This window comes from Vipera ursinii (assembly GCF_947247035.1).
Source record: "Vipera ursinii genome assembly, chromosome: 5".
NCBI lineage: Eukaryota > Metazoa > Chordata > Lepidosauria > Squamata > Viperidae > Vipera > Vipera ursinii.
Genome location: NC_139518.1, coordinates 57,875,481 through 57,898,911, shown reverse-complemented (window position 1 = coordinate 57,898,911; position 23,431 = coordinate 57,875,481). Strand labels below are relative to the sequence as shown.

At 42.1% G+C, this 23,431-nt stretch overlaps 1 protein-coding gene across 5 annotated transcripts in view; it reads left to right on the top strand.

Annotated features, from left to right (window-relative positions):
- Positions 1-23,086, top strand: part of MCMBP (minichromosome maintenance complex binding protein) — a 38,440-nt gene extending 15,354 nt beyond the window's left edge. For all 5 annotated transcript variants that reach the window (XM_083363835.1, XM_083363837.1, XM_083363836.1 and 2 more), the window contains 7 exons: positions 1,145-1,268; positions 3,956-4,073; positions 11,111-11,276; positions 17,703-17,836; positions 18,641-18,805; positions 19,401-19,489; positions 22,716-23,086. In XM_083363835.1, the coding sequence (XP_083219961.1) occupies positions 1,145-1,268; positions 3,956-4,073; positions 11,111-11,276; positions 17,703-17,836; positions 18,641-18,805; positions 19,401-19,489; positions 22,716-22,842 (923 nt within the window). In that variant the 3' untranslated portion in view covers positions 22,843-23,086. The remainder of the gene's footprint in view (positions 1-1,144; positions 1,269-3,955; positions 4,074-11,110; positions 11,277-17,702; positions 17,837-18,640; positions 18,806-19,400; positions 19,490-22,715) is intronic.
- The last annotated feature ends 345 nt before the right edge of the window (positions 23,087-23,431 follow it).

Here is a 23,431-nt window from a genome sequence, read left to right as displayed (position 1 = left end):
TTTTATTTTCTCTTTCATGGCAAATATAAAGTGAATACCATATGTGAATACCGTTTAAGACTTTTATATTTCTGTTGTCTTTTTGTGAGAGTTTATATTTTAAATTTTGGATTTAGTGTCTAAACCTGTACATTTTAATAACGTCCTCACTAAAAGATTGTTGAAATATTTCACAAACACATTTCCCAAATCAGTATTTTTAAATTCATGCATACCATAAGTTTGTCACAGTGTATAACAGCCACTGACTTCTCTAATAATAGTAGATGAGTTGATGTATTTTGCAGTTTTACCTAATGAAGAGAGGCAGATGAAATGTACAGGCAGTATTAATGTATGTTTATAATGTGTCCGTAGCTAGATTGATATTATTATTGATCTCTATAATTTTAAATCTAAACAAACATTTGCTAATGTCCATACCATTTTATTAATGTTTTACTATAAAATTCTTAGCTAAAATGAACAGTTTATTTTCAAATACATTTATTTCAAATACATTATTCAAATATAATTTATTACAATAATCCAAATTGCTTTTAGAATTCAAGGAAAATGAATTGCAAATAGGATTGACAGCAACCTTTTTTGGTAAAAGATCCAGTTATCAACTGTCCCCAAAATGTGATCACATGATTGCCAAGGGGACAACCATCAAAATAGATTGTATGTAGCTTTGGGGAGATTCATTGTCACTTCGAATGGTCATTAAGCGACCAGTTGTAAGTTGAGAGCTATCTGCACAGTACGGGTAGTCTTACGAGCACAATGGAACCCCAATTTTTTTGTACCAGTTGTTGAATGAATCACTGCAGTTGTTAAATGAATCATATGGTTAACTGAATCTGGCTTACCCCATTGACTTTGTTGTATGCCAGCTGAGAATGTTACAAACAATGATCACATGGCCCCAGGGCAGTGGAACTGTCATAAATACATGCCAGTTGCCAATCACCTGAATTTTGATCATGTGACCATGGGTATTCTGCAGTGGTCATAACTGTGAAAACCAGTCATAACAATACTTTTTTCAGAGTTGTTGTAACTTTGAGCAGTCACTGAACAAATGATTGTAAGTTGAGGACTACCTGTATAGAAAAATTCATTTGTATTTTCTGATTCTTGCCTATGCTGTCTATTTTAGTTGTTTCTAGTTTTATGTCTGAACTATCACCTGTTAGAGCAGAGCTTCTTGGCTTCCTCACTCACGCCTTTTTGGGAGACAGCTTGGCTGCTGAATATGTTATATTACATCTCATTTCCACAGTGTAAGTAACAAATTTGTCTGTTTAACATTTCTTATCTCGCGGGAGAAGAGGTAAAAGGGAGAAAGTATTTAATTGAGACAAACATACACTATTATTCTGCAACCTAAAAATGAAAATTATTTTAATTTTCATACTGCAATTAAAGTAAATAATTTGTGTTTGTTTTTCCAATGTGTGGTAATGTTATGTCTACTAAGGTAAGTACATCTCCTTGACGTTCCTTAACAGTTTGCATCATTTTCTTATCCATAGAACTGCTACACTTATTCATTGAGCTGAAAGTAAAAAAAAAACAACACCTGTCTAGAAGGAATTAACATAACAATTGTTAATATAAAAATGTTAACTTCTTCTAGACAGCTTTCCTTTATCTTTAGTTTCCTGTTCATAGCCGTTCTAAATTGAAAGGAGGGGAAGAAAGAAAAAATAATCTCCTTTTTTTCAGCTCTTTTGGAGAACCAGCTCCCTGGTCTGCTCTGTTGTGATTCCCATATTTTCTAGCATGGCTTTTTCTTTCTAGTCATGATTCAGTCCTTCGCCATCAAATATACTTTGTGGATCCATCCTTCTTGCTGGGGTAATCCAGTGAATCTACGTTCTTCTGATAATCACTCTTTTAGTCTTCCTGCTCCTTTAATTCAATCCAGACAGAAACACAAAGGAAAGCGTCAGTGCTTTTCCTGGCAATTTTGCCCGTTATAAATCTTGTCCTAGAAAGCAACTGTGTGTTTATTTCTAATTAAACCAAAAACTTTCTAGATGTCGGCTGCCCATCTTGCCAAGGCAACTCTAGGTGATTTACAGTGATTCAATAAAAAAATATCACATAAAACATTAAAGCAATAAATAAACACCGTAAATTTAAAATTGACCAAGATGGAGAGGAAGGGAACAAAGTGCACATAGGGAGGACGTGTGGTCTGTCTAATCCAGACATGTCAAACACAAGGCCCGGGGGCCAGATCCGGCCCGCGAAGCCATCCTGGAAACAGTGAGGGAACGGCCCCCACTGCCTTGGCCCTGGCCCAGAGACCCTCCTCCTGCCAGAGACCCTCAGATCTGTCCCACTCCTACCCAGGCCCCCATACGCACCCTTGATGCGAATGATGTAGAGCTGGCCACGCCCACCCAGTAGGCCATACGCACTCTAGCCACACCCACCCAGGCCATACCCACCCGGCCCCCTAAGGGCAACCTCAATGCTGATGTGGCCCTCAATGAAATTGAGTTTGACACCCCTGGTCTAATCCATGGGTGCCCAATCTCTGTCTGGGCCACTTTGAGTGAAGGGGAATTGACGTGCATATAAAATATATAATGTAGTTAATGTATATAAATCAGATAATAATGTTAAAAGTTTACGATCTTACGGGGCCACATCACTAGTTATCCAAGGCTGCATGCAGGCCATGGGCCTCAGATTGGACATCTAATCCATTAACCACCTCCAAGATGCCACTCCCCCATTGAGGCCCTGGACCAGTTGGCAGAGCCTAATCTTCAAACCAGAAGACCAACAGGGTGGGTGCAGATCTTGCCTCTGGAAGCACCGTGTTCAAGAGTATGGGTGCCATGGTAGAAAAGGCTTTTCTGGACCCTGCCAGGCAAAATTCCTTGATTGACCAGGACTACAGCAAGCTTCTTCTGCCAATGCTGGTGGGACAGACTAATCTCATCCGACTCACATGGTTCCTCAGATAAACTGAACCCATGCCATGAAGGAATTTTATGGTCTTTAATTTTAAAGGCCTCTCAAAATTAAAAAATGACACTGAAAAATTATTAAATGGCATTTATACATTCATAAAAATAAGAATGTATTCAATCAAAACATGTAGAGTAGGCTTGTAAGGCCAAAAAAAAGAGGTGTGTTTTTTAATTTTTTCTTGGATCTTTATTTTTTTTAATGTAACGGCTGTTGGCATTTTAGTATCTATACAATACAAAATGGTAGTATTCTAAATCAACAATTCTTAAGATGTTAACACAAGTATCATGTTGGAAGTAAGAAGAATATTTGCCAGGAGAAGAGGCAAATGCAATAAACAGTTAAAGAGTTGAAATTCACAAATATCCATATATTTATTTTTGCAGCAACTCAAGTGAGATATGGTAATTTTCTTCAGCTGATGTGGATGATGATCTTCTGAATATGATCAAAGGCCAATAGACACTAGCATTGTATTTTAAGTATTAAGTGCATGAAATTCTGCACACACAAAAATTACAAGTTGTTACAAGAAGTTATTACAAGTTGTTACAAGAACTATCACTTCTGTGCACTGCATCAGTGCAGAAGCAAGCAATTTTATCCACATTGTATTTGCCTTAACAGACAACTGATGAGAGCATAGACAATTAAACAATTTAAAATAGCAGTTAATTCATTCCCCCATGGTCTTTTTGTGGTCTTTAAAAAAAATAATCAATTCAACACTTTAAATCATTTCAACATTCTCTGCTGCCTGAAATATCAATGGAAAGGAGCTCAAGATTTTAAAATAGTTTCCAGTATGGACATGAATATATTTCCAAAACTATATTCCTATTACAGTTTTAAGCTATCTTCAAATACTATATCTTTGTTGGTGCTTGTTCATAATTGTTCTAGTAATTTCACTGTATGTATGCTTTCAAAGTATCAATATTGCTCTTAACCTTACCTTTCTATCTTTTGTGTTATCTAGCTATGCAAGAAGAGATGTCCTTCCTCTGGGAAAATTTGCCCTGAATTTAAGTGGCTGTCCAAGAAACAGTGTCTTCACAGAGCATGTATACCGTATTATTCAGCAGCTTGTTCCTGCAGTAAGAATTACATTTATAAGCTGTGTACCTTAACTGCTCGTTCACGTCAGTACCTGTCACATTAAGTTGTAATGAATTTGTCTTTCAGCCTTTTGTTTATGTCATAATGCTATGTGTAAAATTGTTCACTCATAGCTTAATCAATTTGCCATACTTCTGATTGAGTCCTAAATGGACAATTCAAAATGGTGTGTATGTGTTTTTGTATGTGTGTGTGAGAGAGAAAGAGACAGAGAGAGAATAACTAGTATTCATTGTATACAGATAGTCCTTTGTAGGGTTGATAGTCCTCAACTTATGACCATTTGTTCAGTGAAAAAAGTTATGATGGTGCTGAATGTATAGTGATTACAAGCAGTCCTTGGAATCCTTCCCATCCTATCACCTTTGCAGTCACATGATTGTGATTTGGGTGCACTGCTGGCAACTGTCTTGCACTTAAAAGTACCCCACAGCCACGTAATAGCCATTTGTGACCTTTCCTATCAGCTTCCCCAGAAAGTCATTGGGAAGACAGCAGGATCTCAAGTCTCTGGAGTAAACCTTCTCCACCTACATATCCTCTCCCAGTCCTTGCACTGCACCAATCACTCACACATCCCCACATACCCTCCCCACGCCTCTCTTACCACTTATCCATTCTTATTTACCCTCCCCAAGCTTTACTGTTCCATCTCACAGAACTGCATTCTCATCACACCTCTCTGACCCCCTCCTCAACTCTCACTATATCTTTGCACACCCACACCATGCCTCTCTTGCACCTCCTCATGCCCTCCCCCATCTACTGGACTGTCTGGGATTTAATTAAATGGCAACCAAGACTGCAGGGATTGCCATTGCTTTGTAGTGCAGTCATATTTTACAGGCACATTGCATTGCAGTGGAAATTCTGATCCCACAATTGCTGTCATAAGCCTACCTGTTTGTCACCAATGCACGACTGCTTGCATTATTTATTTATTTATTTTATTTATTTAATTTATATACCGCCCTTCTCTCAAGAGACTCAGGGCGGTTAACAGGGCAATACGTAAAAGACAGATACAAAAGTTAAAATTATTAAAACATGATTAAACAATGCCCATAGTACAAATTTAAAATTAAAGTCATAATAACAAACCCGCCCCATCCCATCAGGCCAGGCCCGCTTCCTTAAAGAGATGGGTTTTAAGGTCGCGCCGGAAGGAGCGGAGGTCGGGCGCCATCCGGAGCTCTACCAGAAGATGGTTCCATAAGTCCGGTGCACCCACAGAGAACGCTCTCCCCCTGGGGGCCACCAGTCGGCATTCTTTGACCGGCGGCACCCTGAGGAGGCCCTCTCTGTGGGAGCGTACTGGGCGGAGGGAAGTTGACGCCGGCTGCAGGTGCTCCCCAAGGTATTCTGGACCCATGCCATGGAGGGCTTTGTAGGTCATTACCAACACCTTGAACCTCACCCGGAAGACAACTGGCAACCAATGCAGCTCGCGGAGCAAAGGTGTAACACGGGAGTATCGGGAGACCCCCGACACAACTCTCGCGGCTGCATTCTGTGCCAGCTGGAGCCTCCGAGTGGTCTTCAAGGGTAGCCCCATGTAGAGAGCGTTGCAGTAATCAAGACGAGAGGTCACGAGTGCATGAGTGACCGTGCGCAAGGCATCCCGGTCTAGATAGGGCCGCAACTGGCGCACCAGGCGAACCTGGGCGAACGCCCCCCTAGTTACAGCTACAATATGATCTTCTAAAGAGAGCTGTGAATCTAGGAGGACTCCCAAGTTGTGAGCCCTATCTACAGGAGGTAATGACTCACCCCCCATAATGAGGGGTGGGATATCCTGAATATCCCGGGATGCCGGTACGCACAGCCACTCCGTCTTGTCAGGGTTGAGACGAAGCCTGTTCCTCCCCATCCAGACCCGGACCGCCTCCAGGCACCGGGACATCACGTCGAGGGCATCACTGGGGTGGTTTGGGGTCGAAATGAAAAGTTGGGTATCATCAGCATACTGATGATACCCAACTCCAAAACCACGAATGATCTCACCCAGCGGTTTCATGTAGATGTTGAACAGAAGGGGCGAGAGGACCGACCCCTGAGGGACTCCACAAGCGAGAGGCCTCGCGGTCGACCTCTGCCCCCCCGTCAACACCGACTGCGAACGTCCCAGGAGATAGGAGGAGAACCACTGAAGAACCGTGCCTCCCAATCCCCTGAGACGCCGCAGCAAGATACCATGGTCGATGGTATCGAAAGCCGCTGAGAGGTCTAATAGGACTAGAACAGAGGAGTATCCTCTGTCCCGAGCCCTCCAGAGATCATTCACCAGCGCGACCAATGCCGTCTCCGTGCTGTACCCAGGCCTGAAGCCCGATTGGTACGGGTCTAGATAATCCGCTTCATCCAGGACCAGAGGGAGCTGATGCGCCACCACACTCTCAACAACCTTCGCAAGGAAGCGAAGGTTGGAGACCGGACGAAAGTTATTCAAAACAGCCGGATCCAAGGTAGGCTTCTTGAGGAGAGGTCTCACCACCGCCTCCTTCAAGGCGGCGGGAAAACTGCCCTCACTCAAAGAAGCAGCTATAACCGCCTGGAACCAGCTTCGTGTCCCCTCCCGGGCTGCATAAACCAGCCAGGAAGGGCACGGGTCCAATAAACATGTGGTGGAGCTCAGCCTCCCCATGATCCTGTCCACTTCCTCCGGAGTCACAGGATCGAACTCCTCCCAGATGACATCGACAAGATCACTCGTGTCCTGATCGTCCGATACTGCCCAGTCGGAGTCCAAACCGGTCCGAATCCGAGCGATTTTGTCCGACAGATGTTGACTAAATTCCTCGGCACGCCCCTGCAAGGGATCCTCACTGACCTCCTGGTTGAGGAGGGAGCGGGTCACCCTAAACAGGGCGGCCGGGCGATTATCTGCGGACGCGATGAGGGCAGCGAAATAGTTAGATCTCGCTACCCTCATCGCAGCGAGATAAGACCTAATATGGGTTCTTAGTCGCAATCGGTCGGATTCAGATCGGGTGGACCTCCAGACGCTCTCTAGGCCCCGTCTCCGACACTTCATCTCCCGGAGCTCCGCGGAAAACCATGGAGCCCATTGGGATCTGCGCCGGGTCAGGGGCCGCAAGGGTACAACTCGGTCAAGTGCCTCCGTGGCCGTCCTTTCCCAGGCCTCCACTAAGGCATCCGCCGAGCTGTGAGCAAGGGAGGCAGGTGGGGCCCCCAGTGCTGCCTGAAACCTCTCAGGGTCCATTAAGCGCCTGGGGCGGAACCATCTAGTTGGCTCAACAACCCCACGGTGGGGGGTGGCAAAACGGAAGACCAGCCGCAGGAGATGATGATCGGTCCATGACAGGGTCATAACAATTGGGGAGCCCCCACCAAGATCATCTAACCACCGACCAGATAAGAAAACCAAGTCAAGGGTGTGGCCTCCCTCATGGGTTGGTCCATGAATTACCTGCGTCAGGTCCATGGCCGTCATGGAAGCCATGAACTCCCGAGCTAACTCAGATACTCCTCCCAGGGATGGTAGATTGAAGTCTCCCAAAACCATTAGTTTAGGAAACTCAATCACCAGCCCTGAGAGGATATCGAGAAGCTCAGGCAGGGCTGCTGCTACGCGACTAGGCGAAAGGTACGCGAGCAGCAAGCCCAACTGCGCCCTAGGACCAAACCTCAATAAGAGAGATTCACACCCGACTATCTGAGGAACGGTGGCCTCCTGCGGACATAAGGTCTCCCTCATAACTACAGCCACTCCCCCACCCCTACCCTGAGTCCGAGGCCGGTGTAGCACCCGGAAGCCTGGTGGGCAGAGATCCACCAGGGGGATACCACCCTCTGGGCCCAACCAGGTTTCCGTAATGCAAGCCAGGTCCGCTTGCTCACCCTCGACTAAATCCCGGACGAGGGGAGCCTTATTAGCAACGGACCTGGCATTTAGGTACACCAGTCGGAGCTCAGGTGGCTGCACATCCCCGCTCCCAGAGCCTTGGGTCAAAGGCAGAGGGTCGGAGCGCCTCACCGCTTGGAGATAGCGGAGAGGCCCTCCCGGAGGTCGATACAGCCCTCTGATCTTACACCTGCAGCCATTCCCTATCGTCGTGGGAATTGGCATTCCCACGACCCGCTCCAGAGCTCCAGAGATGACCGACCCCGGCTCCCTCTCAACGCGATCTCTACTAGGCCTGGTCTGAACAGCAGTTGGCAGAGTGCCCCCTCTCTCCAACCAACCACAACCCTCCCCCCTCCCTAACCCTACAAAAAATTTAGCTAAAAAAGTAATCAGGGGCCTCTTGTTAAATTTATATCTTAGGCCCCTGTTTCTGCCCGGCCATCTCTCAGGGTCCCAACAGTCGGACCCGTCATCAAGAGGTAAATTAAAAGGTAAGGCGGGTCGCTCCCAGGATGGGGGGGCACCTCTGAGAGCGAGTAAAACCGTGCTGGAGTATCTCAAAGCCATGGTAAAATTGGGTAATACAGCAAAAACAGACCCAGATCGAATAAATAAAAAGGGGAGGATCTTAAAAATGGAAGGGGAATATCCAGACTGCAAACCCAGCTCTTCTGCCACTAGAGCAGGGTAACCCCGGGACAATCCCCGTTCTCTCACAACGGTCAGAACCGGGGAGCAGCCTGAGATATACAGCCGGGGAGAGAGATACCGCCTAGAGCTCTCACCTCTAGGACGGAAAAGATGGAGCTCTTAACTCTTAACCACTCTCTCACAGTGGTTATACACCCGGCACCTTCCACAGCCCAGGGGGAAAGGAAAGGAGAGGACAATAGGCGAAACCAGTCAGCGAGATGGATTAGGGTAAAAACCCATAAAGTCACGGAGTGGGGCTCAAGGATATGGTCCAGTGAACTATAATAGTCCATGCCTCCAGATGTCCAGGCATAATAGTCCATGCCTCCAGATGTCCAGGCATAAAAGTCCATACTCCACCCAGCCATAGTCACTGTACCAAGACGGTCGCGGCACTCCAACCCCCTCACCGCCAACCGTCTCAGACGCCAACCAGGGCCGTCTCCACCACTCCAGCTTAAAACGCTGACGCTGTTCCAAACCGTAGTTCATAATGGGAGTTGTTACTCAACCAACATCCGGCTCCTGAGCAACTGGAGACAGCTGGTCGGCACCGCAGAGCACAGTCAGCTGGTCGGCACCAAGAAATTCAACACGGGGCTCAGTCAGATCTTCCGGACCCACACGGCTCTCCCAAACCTCCTCCGAGCAGCCGGGGCCCTCCAAAAAGCCGACAAACACTTCAACATTTCCACGCCAGCGCTGCTCCAAGCCGCGATTCGTAGTTAATCAATCAACACGCGGCTCCCCCAAGCAGCTGAAGGGCGCTCCGGGACACCACCAAGCTCTAAAAAGATGTCCCAGGCTCCACAGGCTTCGAGAATGCCTCCCGGATCCGTAGTCAGCTGGTCGGCGCCGCTTAGAGTAGAGCTCCGCAGAATATCTGGTCTCCCAGGCACTCCAGCAGCCTCCATTCAAGTTCGCAAGTCCGCAAGCCTTCCGACAAACAGCTGGTCCGACAAACAGCTGATCAGGCACTCCCAGGCACTCCAGCAGCCTCCATTCAAGTTCGCAAGTAGCTGGTCCGACGAACAGCTGATCATGCAGCACAAAGCGCTGCTCAGCTCCTCCATATCCTCTGAGGCCTCTAAAACTCTTCCGGGCTCAGATGGGAAAAAAAAACAAAAACCAAACCACGGAGAGTTCAGGGCTCACGGGGCCAAAAAACAACAGTATAAAGGCTCACCTCGTCCTCATCCCCCCTCCAAATCCTTCACAGAAAAGAATATTCCTGTGAGGCTCCCATGACATATCCAGAATGATGGATCTGTACCCAACAAGATAATTTATTTCTAATTCCTCTATCACTCAAGGGAATATAGATGCCATAATTTTAATGATACAGTTTCTGCCCTTGCTTATTTGCTAGTATGTTTAATGACAAGAGGGGAAAAGTGTAATTAAACATTCTTTCTGTGTGTGTGTGTGTGTGTGTGTGTGTGTGTGTTGCTACGAATCCCAGGCATTGAAATTAAGACAGAAATCCAAACACTGGAACAAGGTAAAAGCCCTCAGGAGTTGGGAAGAGGAACGGCACAGACAACGTGAATACTCACAGAGTATAACGTTGAGCCAGGTTCAAGATTGTACGGCTATACAGCAATCCCACATTACAAAAAGCAGGAAGGGGGAGGAGCAATCCCCAAGAGCTTCTGGCATGAGGACATGTGCAATTACAAGGGCATCAATCGTGATTGGAAGAACAAACAGCAATCCCCCATTGACAGCGAGCATCCAGATGCAACCGCATTGCATTAAAACGAGTGCGAAGCAGTCCGAGAGAATACAGCTAATAGAAACAAACAGACCATGAGTGGAGCGCAAAAGCGCCAATGATATAAATGTGGTTTTCACCCCTCCAGCAATTCCATCCTGACGACGTTGGCAATTGGCCAACGAAAGCTCGATTTTATTAAAACTATCCCAGTGTTTGGATATCTGTATATATAAAATAAATTTAAAAACTGGAATCCCGGGTGTAGACGTTTGAAGTTAGTAAAAATAAAAACGATGAACTCCGAGATATAAGAGAAAATTCTTCTTTATTGCTGAGCTTTCGTTAACAAGCTGTTGACATCATCAGAGCAAGGGCTGAATGATTTATTTACATATATATATATATTCAAGCAATGTCGTGTAGTTAAGGGAAATGTCATATATGTTTGATGCTTTCAAGGATAATGGAATATTTTTAAGATTCTTGTCTTTTGAAGCCAATTTGCATACATTTTATTACACTTCTGATTTTCGAAAATACCTAAGTGTTTCGAAAGAGTTTATTTCTTGTGGAAGAATCAGATGTCTTTAGTTGGAATATCTGCAATTACATGATTCCTTGATTTTTATTAAAACGTTAACCTCTTATGTCATTTTTAGTGAAATGTAGTAGCTTAATTCTTCATTTGGTACATGTTCCATATGACAGTTCATTATAGCCATATTTTTTTTTGGCAGTCATATCGCCTACAGATGACCATAGAGAATATGAACAGCTTAACATTTAACCCACACAAGGACTACACAGCTAATCGTTTAGTCAGTGGAATACTACAGCTGGCCAACAGTACCTCTTTTGTCATAGATGAAACCCTGTTGCAGCAAGGACAGCTTGACACAAAAGGTTAGTATTCATGGATAACAGTTTCAGTTCAAATATCTTGCGTAAATAAATGTTAAAAAAACATGGTTGAAGCAAAAAGAGAGTTGCCTCCCTGATTCTGCTTATTTTACATTATATAAGCATATACGTGCTTGTCATCTGAGACTGTCAGTTATAAATGTTAAATAAAATTGTAAATGCATTATATAAAATAAATCACTTTCTGCTTACCTGTAATTAAAAACTGAGAAAACCAAAAAAGCCACAGGAGCAAAACAATATATACAGTGTAAGTATTTGAAGCAACTAAGTGCAGCAAGAAATAAGATTAGATGGAGGTCTTGTATGCTTACGTAGTTACTATTATGGGTATTGTGTGAGTTTAGGGAAAAGAAATTGATCTAATTGGAAATAAACTAATCCCAATTTAATACACAGATAAAATTTCCTTCATCTTTGCAGATTTAACACCAATTTCATCTTCTGAAATCCAGTTATCTTACAACCACAGAAAAGCAGAACCTTCACAGGAATAATACTGTAGGCATATAAAACCTATCTTGCTTTTTAGCTCAATTACCCACAAGACGTTACTCTTTTTTTATCTAAAAAAGTGGTATCTTCATCCATCTATAGGTGCAGGATGATTAGCTGCTTCCTAGTTTCTCCTGCTATCAACAGAGACCTAAACCTTTCTTAGGCTGTTTTTCTGCTTTTCCACTTGTGTCTTAATGCTGATGATTCACTATGCTTATAATTCACAACAGTGCAGAACATCAAATCAATGAAAGTCATCATAATCAACCACAAGAGAAAATCCAACATCTGAAAACCAAGATAGAGACTACCCAAAGAATGTTGAAATAAAACAGTTTGATTCATCAAATTTTAATAAAGCAGTTACTTCTTGGTACATTTTAAAAGGTGGGGCCTTCTGCAGAGAAGACCTTCTAACTTCAGTTTCTGGATCATCTTCAAAGGCAGCCTCATGAAATGTGTGTAGGAATTATGCAACTGGGTGGTGTTCACGGCATGAGTCACTGGTCAGTCAGGACATTCTGATCCCTATTCATGCTCATAAGAATTAAAAGGTCTATATTTAAACAGCTTTTATCTCTTTTTTATATTTTTTGAATATTTCCATTTAAATGGAATGTTGGACAGAAGTTATGTAAATAGTCTTGGAACACTGTATGCCCATCTCTCTCTGTCACTCGCCAGAATTAATGAAAACAGGGAAGAGCAAGATAAAACTTGGTGTAGGAAAGAAAACTGGCAAAAATTCAACAGTGGACTACATTATATCATGGCAGAGGAAAATATTCCAGAAGAAAAATCCCTAATACATCTCTGTGGCCCCTTCATGGATTACTGCCTTGTCGTGGCGAAGGGGCTTGCGTAATTCAATGAAGCTATGAGCTATGCCGTGCAGGGCCACCCAAGACGGACAGGTCATAGCCGAGAGTTCTGACAAAACGTGATCCACTGGAGAAGGAAATGGCAACCCACTCCAGTATCTTTGCCATGAAAACCCTATGGACAGTACCGAAAGGCAAAACGATATGATGCTGGAAGATGAGCCCCTCAGGTCGGAAGGTGTCCAATATGCTACTGGGGAAGAGCAGAGGGCTAGTACTAGTAGCGCCAGAAAGAATGAAGCGACTGGGCCAAAGCCGAAAGGACGCTCAGCTGTGGATGTGTCTGGTGGTGAAAGGAAAGTCCGATGCTGTAAAGATTTTTTCTCCATAGGAACCTGGAATGTAAGATCCATGAATCAAGGAAAGCTGGACGTGGTGAAACAAGAGATGACAAGACTGAACATCGACATCTTAGGTATCAGCGAACTAAAATGGACAGGAATGGGTGAATTTAATTCAGATGACCATCAGGTATACTACTGCGGACAAGAATCCCTCAGAAGAAATGGAGTAGCCTTCATAGTCAATAAAAGAGTAGGAAAAGCAATACTAGGATACAATCCTCAAAATGACAGAATGATCTCAGTTCGAATCCAAGGCAAACCATTCAATATCACAGTAGTCCAAGTCTATGCCCCAACCACCAGTGCTGAAGAGGATGAAATTGACCGGTTCTATGAAGCCCTACAGCACCTTATAGAACTAACACCCAAAAATGATGTCCTTATCATCATGGGGGATTGGAATGCTAAAGTAGGAAGCCAAAAGATAAGCGGAATAACAGGCAAGTTTGGCCTTGGAGTACAAAATGAAGCAGGGCACAGGCTGATAGAATTTTGTCAAGAGAATACGATGGTCATAGCAAACACTCTTTTCCAACAACCCAAGAGACGGCTCTACACATGGACATCACCAGACGGTCAACACAGAAATCAGATTGACTATATGCTCTGCAGCCAAAGATGGAGAAGCTCCATACAGTCAGTAAAAACAAGACCAGGAGCTGACTGTAGCTCAGACCATGAGCTTCTCCTTGCAAAGTTTAGGCTTAAACTGAAGAAAGTAGGGAAAAGCACTAGGCCACTCAGGTATGAATTAAATCATATCCCTGTTGAATATACAGTAGAGGTGACAAATAGATTTAAGGAATTAGATCTGATAGACAGAGTGCCTGAAGAACTATGGACAGAGGTTCGCGACATTGTACAACAGGTAGCAACCAAAACCATCCCAAAGAAAAAGAAATGCAAGAAAGCAAAATGGCTGTCTGAGGAATCTTTGCAAATAGCTGAGGAAAGGAGGGAAGCGAAAGGCAAGGGAGAAAAACATAGATATGCCCAATTGAATGCAGAATTCCAGAGAATAGCTAGAAGAGATAAGAATGCCTTCTTAAATGAACAGTGCAAAGAAATAGAAGAAAACAATAGAATAGGGAGGACCAGAGATCTTTTCAAGAAAATTGGAGAGATGAAGGGAACGTTTAATGCAAAAATGGGCATGATAAAGGACCAAAATGGCAGGGACCTAACAGAGGCAGAAGAGATTAAGAAGAGGTGGCAAAATTACACAGAAGAACTATACAAGAATGAGCTTAACGTCCCAGATAATCACAATGAGGTGGTCACTGACCTCGAGCCAGACATCCTAGAATGTGAAGTGAAGTGGGCCTTAGAAAAGCTGAGCAACAACAAAGCTAGTGGAGGTGACAGTATTCCAGCTGAGCTGTTCAAAATCTTAAAAGACAGTGCAGTAAAAGTGCTACACTCAATCTGCCAGCAAATTTGGAAAACTCAACAGTGGCCACAGGATTGGAAAAGATCAGTTTACATCCCAATTCCAAAGAAGGGCAGTGCCAAAGAATGTTCAAACTATCGCACCATTGCACTCATTTCTCATGCTAGTAAAAGTCATGCTTAAAATCCTACAAGCTAGACTTCAGCAGTATGTGGATCGAGAACTACCAGAAGTACAGGCAGGATTTCGAAGAGGCAGAGGAACTAGAGATCAAATTGCCAACATACGCTGGATCATGGAGAAAGCTGGGGAGTTCCAGAAAAACATCTACTTCTGCTTCATTGACTATGCTAAAGCCTGTGATTGTGTGGATCATAACAAACTGTGGCAAGTTCTTAAAGAGATGGGAGTACCAGACCATCTTATTTGTCTCTTGAAAAACTTATATGCGGGTCAAGAAGCAACAGTGAGAACTGGACATGGAACCACTGATTGGTTCAAAATTGGGAAAGGAGTCCGGCAAGGCTGTATACTTTCGCCCTGCCTATTTAACTTATATGCAGAGCACATCATGAGAAAGGCAGGGCTAGATGATTCAAAAGTTGGAATTAAGATTGCCGGAAGAAATATCAACAACCTAAGATACGCAGATGATACCACTCTAATGGCAGAAAGTGAAGAAGAACTAAAGAGCCTCTTGTTGCGGGTGAAGCAGGAGAGTGCAAAACTTGGGTTGAAACTTAACATTAAGAAAACCAAGATCATGGCATCTGGCCCTCTCAATTCCTGGCAAATAGATGGGGAAGAAATGGAGGTAGTGACAGATTTTATTTTCCTGGGCTCCAAGATCACTGCAGATGGGGACTGTAGCCAAGAAATTAAAAGACGCTTGCTCCTCGGAAGGAAAGCCATGGCAAATCTAGACAGCACACTAAAAAGCAGAGACATCACCCTGTCAACAAAAGTGCGTATAGTCAAGGCTATGGTCTTCCCAGTTGCAATGTATGGCAGTGAAAGTTGGACCATAAGAAAGGCTGAGCGCCAAAGAATTGAGGCCTTTGAAATATGGTGCTAGAGAAGACTCCTGCGAGTCCCTTGGACTGCAAGGCGTTCAAACCGGTCAGTCCTAGAGGAGATCAATCCTGACTGCTCTTTAGAAGGCCAGATCCTGAAGCTAAAACTCAAATACTTTGGCCACCTAATGAGAAGGAAGGACTCACTGGAGAAGAGCCTAATGCTGGGAAAGATTGAGGGCAATAGAAGAAGGGGACGACAGAGAATGAGGTGGCTGGATGGAGTCACTGAAGCAGTAGGCGTGAGCTTAAATGGACTCCAGAAGATGGTAGAGGACAGGAAGGCCTGGAGGAATGTTGTCCATAGGGTCGCGATGGGTCGGACACGACTTCGCAGCTAACAACAACAACAACACATCTCTGTGGATAGACAGTTGGGTAGCTGTTAGGAATATTGGCAACTGTTCCATTCTAAGCTTTCTCTCCTAGTCACATCCTCCCAGACCTGACTGCATAGAATTTCCCTTATTTTTCCCACTGGGCTATAGCTGACTCAGGAATTCTGGGAGTTGAAGTCCATGAGTCATAAAAGCCGAGGTTGCCTACCCCTGTACTATACTAAAGGTAATAGGAAAAGATCCAGAAACTGCTTTTGGCATGCTTTCCATAGCTTATTAATTATTAACTTACATTCTGGCAAGCATACAGAGACGTTCTTGAAACAATTTGTTAAATACAGTGAACCAAAACAAAAATACACCGAATGGTATATTCTTTTCTTATTCTTATTTTTTTAGGATAAGAAAATAATAAGAAAAAATCTTCCCTTTGTTAGACGAAAAGGACTATTAAAGGAACATACGATGTATTTTAAAGTCTAATATTCAGTCTTTAGCAAGTAAGGCATTACAAGTGTGAACAGTTACGCACATCTTGCTAACTTTTCTCTGCAATACAGCTCTCAGCTATTGAATCTATTTTAGATAGTTGGGGAAAAAATTATTTTAAGAAAAACTAAAGTTATTTCTCACTCATTAAAAGCCATGTTTAATGTTTTGGTTTGATTTTACTGTCTTTGATAGATAAAAATACTAAATATAACCTTAGAGAGAAATTACCGTAATGGTTTAACAACACATGGCGTTCTTCCGGTCTTATCCAACCAAATATTTTATTATAGTCACAAGCTAGCATAAGATGAATGGGATACAAGCAATTTTTAAAAAGTTAAAAGATATAAAAACAAAAGTTGCACAAAGTACATAAGTACTTTAAATAAATGCAGAGGAGGCATAAAAGTTAATATATAGCTAATTAAATCTATCACAGCCCAAAAGACTCTTAACTAACAAATTAAACAATAAAGCTGGTTTGTGGCACAGGTCATCATCTGACAGATTTAAATACTGCTGCCAGAACCTGGCAATATATTTTGTAAAAGGATTAGTGTCTGTCAGCAGCTGGGAATTCTAGAACTGTCTTGTGTGGCCTGGGTAATGATGTGGTAAAGGTAGTGCAGAAGATATTGATATGACACATGGAGTGGTGTTAATAGAGCCCCCAGGCCTCCTTCCACTCTTCTGTGTTTTACACCTGGTTCTGCCCCTAATTAAGAATGCAAAAAATCCATTTAATATCAGTTTGTCAGCAGTCCAGGTTTCCTGAGTCAATACATAGTTATGGTGGGAAAGGAAGTGAAACAGGATTTCAGAAAACCATCCAGCCACGTTCCCAGTTAGAAGAATAATCTTATGTTGGTCACTTTGATGTCAAATTACTCTGGAAGCAAGTTAAGAAAAACAAACATCAATTTACTAAGGTTTCTGCAAAGATATTCTCCTCTTTAAATTATATTTAACCCAGGTTGCTGTTTCCCTTTCAGACCAGCAACCCTAGATCTAACAATAAGGTTTACTTTTTAGGGGGAGGGAAGCCCTTTTTAATTTTTTAACTTCTAAAACATCATATTAAGAGTATTGCATTGTAATGTTCATTGTATTTATTGTAATAATTTATAATTTCCTCTTTGATTAATATTACAGTTGCGTACTTGATTGTGCAAGCAAAAAATGCATTTTTGCAGAATTTTTCCTAGTTCCCAATGATAATTTGCTCATCTTCCTAACGCCTAAAGGAATTTTACCTAGGAACTAGGTTTACATATAAATTCATAGGGCAGAATGATTGAAGACTAACAATTAAAATGCTATATTTTATTTTATATCTGAATTTTTTTATATAGACCATCTTTTTTTTTCTTTTTTCACTGTTGTATTTTTTAGGTGTTCACAATGTGAAAGCACTGGGCCATTTGATAACTTGGCAGAAGGTGGATTATGACTTCAGTTACCATCAGATGGAATTCCCGTGCAACATTAATGTCCTTATCACTTCAGAGGGCAGATCGCTCCTACCGGTATAGCAAAGCTTCCCTGACCTTCCTACTTCGTAATTTCTTAAAGAAGAATGAAAGGATACAAAGATAACCGTGCTGTACATCAGTGGTTCATACTAGATACTGTACTTGAGCAATACATTGCTCTTCTATGAAACTTTGGCATTGTAAACTTTGGAAGGAACAAAAATAATCTAAACAACATTCATATATAGATCAATTAACATTAAAGTGTATGACTTTGGATATTATTTTTAAAATCCTCAATCATTAGGATACTATTGCATTAGGGACGCGGTGGCTCAGTGGGTTAGGACGCTGAGCTTGTCGATCAGAAGGTCAGCAGTTTGGCGGGTCGAATTCTGAGTGCCGCGTAGCAGAGTGAGCGCCTGTTACTCGTCCCAGCTTCTGCCAACCTAGCAGTTCGAAAGCATGTAAAAATGCAAGTAGAAAAATAGGGACCACTCCGGTGGGAAGGTAACAGCGTTCCATGCGCCAAAGGCGTCTAGTCATGCCGGCCACATGACCACAGAGACGTCCTCTTCGGCTTTGAAACGGAGATGAGCACCGGCCCCTAGAGTCGGAAACGACTAGCACGCATGTGCGGGGGAACCTTTACCTTTACCTTAAACCGATTGGATTAAAAAGACTTTTGAATTCTTTTCTAATTTCTCAGACACAACTCTACCTAGCATGAGGACAATTTCAGAGACAATATGAAAAAAAAACCCTTAATAGTTTTGGTGTTTAGTCACAGTGAAATTGCTACTTTCTTAGTATTACTAACTGAAGTGTGAAATAATGATTTAAACTTTATTTCCACAGTCAGATTGCCAAATTCATCTGCAGCCGGAGCTCATTCCCCCTAATATGGAGGAGCACATGAACAGCCTTCTCACAGCTGTGCTGCCATCAATCCTCAACAAGTTCCGCATCTATCTAAGCTTGTTGAGACTGCTGGATTATAGCATATCAGATGAAGTCACAAAGGTATAGAAATCATCATTTCCTGGTTAAGTGTTCAGATTGGGACAAATAATTCTTTTAGGATTAGGATGATGGCCTAGTGTAGGAACAAAACTGCTAGGAGGAAGAAGCTTGTTTTGAATTTCTGTTACTCTATGGTAGAACATTAAAACGCTAGCTTTGCTCCATTGGAACATGGAACACTTGAAATGTTTAAAAACTGCCAATTTTGGATAGAAAAGGCACACCATCTGAAAAACTAGTTCTTGTCATTGACAATGATTTTTTTTTTAAAAAAAATGAACTTAGCATTTTTAATCATCATCAAGCAAGCGTTCCTCATATGGTCCTTGCGTTGTAATGGAAATTTATTGTATGGTTCTTCCCTGACCATTGTGAAATCACAGCTGGATCTTGACCCTATATAAATTAGTAAACTCTGCCTCTTTTAATGGAAATATGTGGGATATGAAAATATTTTATGACTGAAGAGTGTATGTTCATATGGTAGAAAATTGCTTTACTATGGCACTGTCACATCAAAACCACTGCATTTGAAGGGAGAAAATTAGGCAAATCTAAGTTAAGTGATAATGCTTTTAATCAATCTCTTCAACAGGCAGTAGAAGATGATTTTGTAGAAATGCGTAAAAACGATCCTGAGAGTATAACAGCAGATGATCTTCACAGAACTCTGCTGGTAGCAAGGTAAGGGCACAAATGTTAAGTAGTTTGCTGAATTATCACTTACTAAAGCGATCACAGACTTGGACTCAGCACTTTAGCACATGCATTTTTCCACCTGGAACTTCATTAATTTACTTTTCTTTCATTTATTTTTAAGTAATCACTCCTTTTCTTTCCTAATTTTGAATTGCAGAGTTTCTTGTTTAGCACAGAGTTGAACTCTAACCTAATACTGAGCAAGCCATTTCCAATATATTCACGTTATTTTATATATTTCTTGACATATCGAACTCCCATGTATCATATTCTGCAAAAGCGTGTGATCTTATACACAGCCATTTTCACTTCTTTTGACAAGCATTCATTCCTTTAAAACCAGCATTTGCAAATTTTAAAATTTCTGCATCCACATTTTAGTTTTGAATGAACATGCCAAGGTACCTTAAATCATCTAATTTTTTTTGATCATTCACTCCATTTTTCTGTCCGACATCTTGGCCTTCAGTACATTAAGATCAATTATTTTTGATACATCATGTCATCTAATATTCAATGTATTAGCTGAAAAAGAAATAACATCCATGTTCCCAACTAACAACTCTGTTTTCATTTCCTTGTACATTTTCCCATGAATATATTAAATAATCAAGGAAGGTCACATGGAAAGGTCTGGAAAATGGGAACTCATCTTTTCCATTAATTTTTGTAGTCAAGCAAAAAGACAAAAAAAGCCCTTTGTTTTATCCTATTTGATTTTGTTTGGATGGGGGTGGAGGTGGCTTTTTTCCCCCTGAAACTGATGTAGAGATTTTTTTAGAAAGAGCAAAACTCCCTTCTTTTCCTCTTCAGTAAGCTATAAAAACTTTCTGGAGATAATACAATCTTCTGTCCCTTTTCTGCTTCCCTGCTCCTGGTAAAACAATGACATGTGTTTATGCTGATATGACAGCTCAAGCTTTGATTTTCAATGGAAGAAAAGGCATAATAATGTACAAGTAGAAGTAAGGGCTTATGGACCAAGTGATGGGACCAACATAGACAATGGTTCCAGCCGTACAACCACAGTGTGGATGAAATAGTTAATAGGACAATTTGTCCCAGTTATTATCTGGATCGGTCAGGTTTTGCATGTAGAAGCATCATCCCAAATTCAGAAACCAAGCTGTCTTTGGCTAATGAAAATGCATCCCAGGAATCATGAAAATAAAACAGACTAGAACAGCAGAAAGAAGGTAGAAAGACAAATAATCCTCCTCCAACAAGACTTTGATTTTTTTGAACGTGAGAGATAACATTAAAGAATGATTGCACAGAAAAATCTATAGAAGGTTTGGAAAGGATGTGGGGTTTTTTTATTCCAACTGTTGTTTTTACAAATAACTCAAAATAGTGAACACATCCAATGCACTTTCCTCCTCTTATTTTCCCAAAACAATCCTGTGTGGTGGGTTGGATTGAGAGTGAGTAACTGGCCCAAGTTTACCCAGCAGGCTTTTATGGCTAACACCATGAATTTTTCTCATCCATGCCACAGGAAGAGTGAGAGAAAAGACATTCCTTTCCTCATCCTCCAGTTGTTTCCTGGAAATCAGCCTGGAGATTTAAAGAGCAAGCCCTTTCCTTCTTCTTTCCCCCTCAGTGAGATCCACAAATGTTGCTGCTGTCTCATTTAGATAAGAGGTCTAGCCAGTATACCTTTTTTTTTTGGCCCTCTGGCAGAGTGGAATGATTCTAAGCTGTTTTTCTCTGCCGCAGAGCACTTCCCTAAAAGTGCTAACTGCAAGTTAACAAGCTCGGCTTTGTGACCTTGATTAGATTAGAACTCCCCCAGCTGCTCACAGGACTGCCTGAAACTCAACAGACTTTAATCACTTTCACCCTGAAGGTTTTTGTCGGGTGCAAAAATTTGGTCTAAATGTGTCTATTGGCAAGAAAATGATTTTTTTTTAATTTTCATGTTTGCATACCATTGCTAAACCTGGTAGCCACTAAACAAGGAATGGATATATTTTTATTTTATTAATTCATACTCTTCACCATATATCCCTGTAACATTCCATGTTGCAGTCTTCTTAGACGCTATGTTGAGACTCAATGAGATGAATTCATCAGGTTGTTTTTCAGGGCTCCATTAAGTATCTGATTCCAAGATGAGTTTATTTGTAAAGCCCAAAGGAGCTTTGTTTCAACCAACGGCAGCATCTAGCAAATGTTACCTTAGCTAAAACATTTTCAGACTTAGACTTAGAAGGAATTACCGGGGAATTCCAGGGCTGATGGCTAGGCAAGAAATCATGAACCAGTCCCAGGAATAAACAGTAAGCCACTTGGTGCCAAGAAAAGTGTACACAAGTGTTCCTGTACTCACCAAAAGTTGAAATGGACTTGAGGCAATCCTTAAATGAGCTTCAGGGTATGACTTTCTCTGTACACAGATTTTATTTATATGCTTCCTATAGTTGCCTCATTTTGATTATAGTAAAGGTTTTCGTTTGTACTACACAACCTGTTCCTCATTGGGTCATTTCAGAGATACTTCCTTATCAGATTCCTCCGTGTCCAAGAATGACAAACCTTCTGATATACTGCCTTCACCAGCAAATCTGGGATACATTCAGAGATGTATCTATCTGCCTTGAAAATGGCCCATGTTGAACTCTACAGCATAGTCAAACAATCGCCTAGGGAACCTCTTATAAAATTAGTCAAATTTCAATTCCACAGGAGTCATGGCTCCTAGATTTGGAATGCATTCTGTAAGTTAGCTCATTTGAAGTACCTTGGTTCAAAGTTTTGTCCTATGGTGCACTGTTCTGCCCAGTTAAAGGTTAAAGGAATCAAGAGTTTTAGTACTATATGGTGTCAAACTCAATTTCATTGAGGGCCGCATCAGCATTGCGGTTACCCTCAGGGGGCCGGGTGGGTGTGGCCAGGGTGGGCGTGGCCTACTGGGTGGGCGTGGCTAGAGTGTGTATGGCCTACTGGGTGGGCGTGGCCAGCTATAGATCATTCACATCAAGGGTGCCTATGGGGGCCTGGGCAGGAGTGGGACAGATCTGAGGGTCTCTGGCAGAAGGAGGGTCTCTGGGCCAGGGCCAAGGCAGTGGGGGGCGTTCCCTCACTGTTTCCAGGATGGCTTCACGGGCCGCATGAAACCACTTCGCGGGCCGGATCTGGCCCCCGGGCCTTGTGTTTGACGTGTCTGATATAGATACTAAAGAGGTTTATCTCTGTTTCTTGTGCACAGGTTCCTTTCTCTCAGTGCTGGGCAGACAACACTATCAAGAGAGAGATGGCTAAGAGCAAAGCAATTGGAGGCACTACGTAAAGCCAGATTACAGCAGCAAAAATCTGTAAACGGAAATGAACTTTAGGACAACAGTACCCATGTTTATAAGACTGTAAACATGCCTAATATTTGTAGAGCTGATATGAATAGAGCTTATGTTTATACTGGGTTTTGTAGATAATTTATATCAAAGTTATGGCTCTTTTCTCAAATGAACCCAATTTATGGTGTTCAGCAGATTAACACTGAAAAATTTTGGAGTTTGTTTTGTAACCAAATTAGCAACTATGGAAAATCTGTTTGATATTAAAGTTTTACTATAAAAATGATGTCACACTTTTACTAAGAATTATTATAACAAACATTGTACGGTATTAGAACACATACCAGATTTTAATGGGATTGGTCTAAAAATCATAGTAGAAAGTACAATTTGTTGAAAATGGCTCTCCATAAATAGTCATAAATTTACTAATTACTATTTACCCAGAATGTAAAAGTGTAAAATCAGTATAGAGTTAGCTGTATCTTTGTCATCTTTATTTAAGACCATCAAAATGGAGATTGTATTTAACGTAGATATCTACCTACTGATATTAGCATTGCTAGTTAACACTTTAATGTGCTGGGTTAACATTTAAGTTCCTCAATTTGTTTCAGTGGTTATTTTGAAT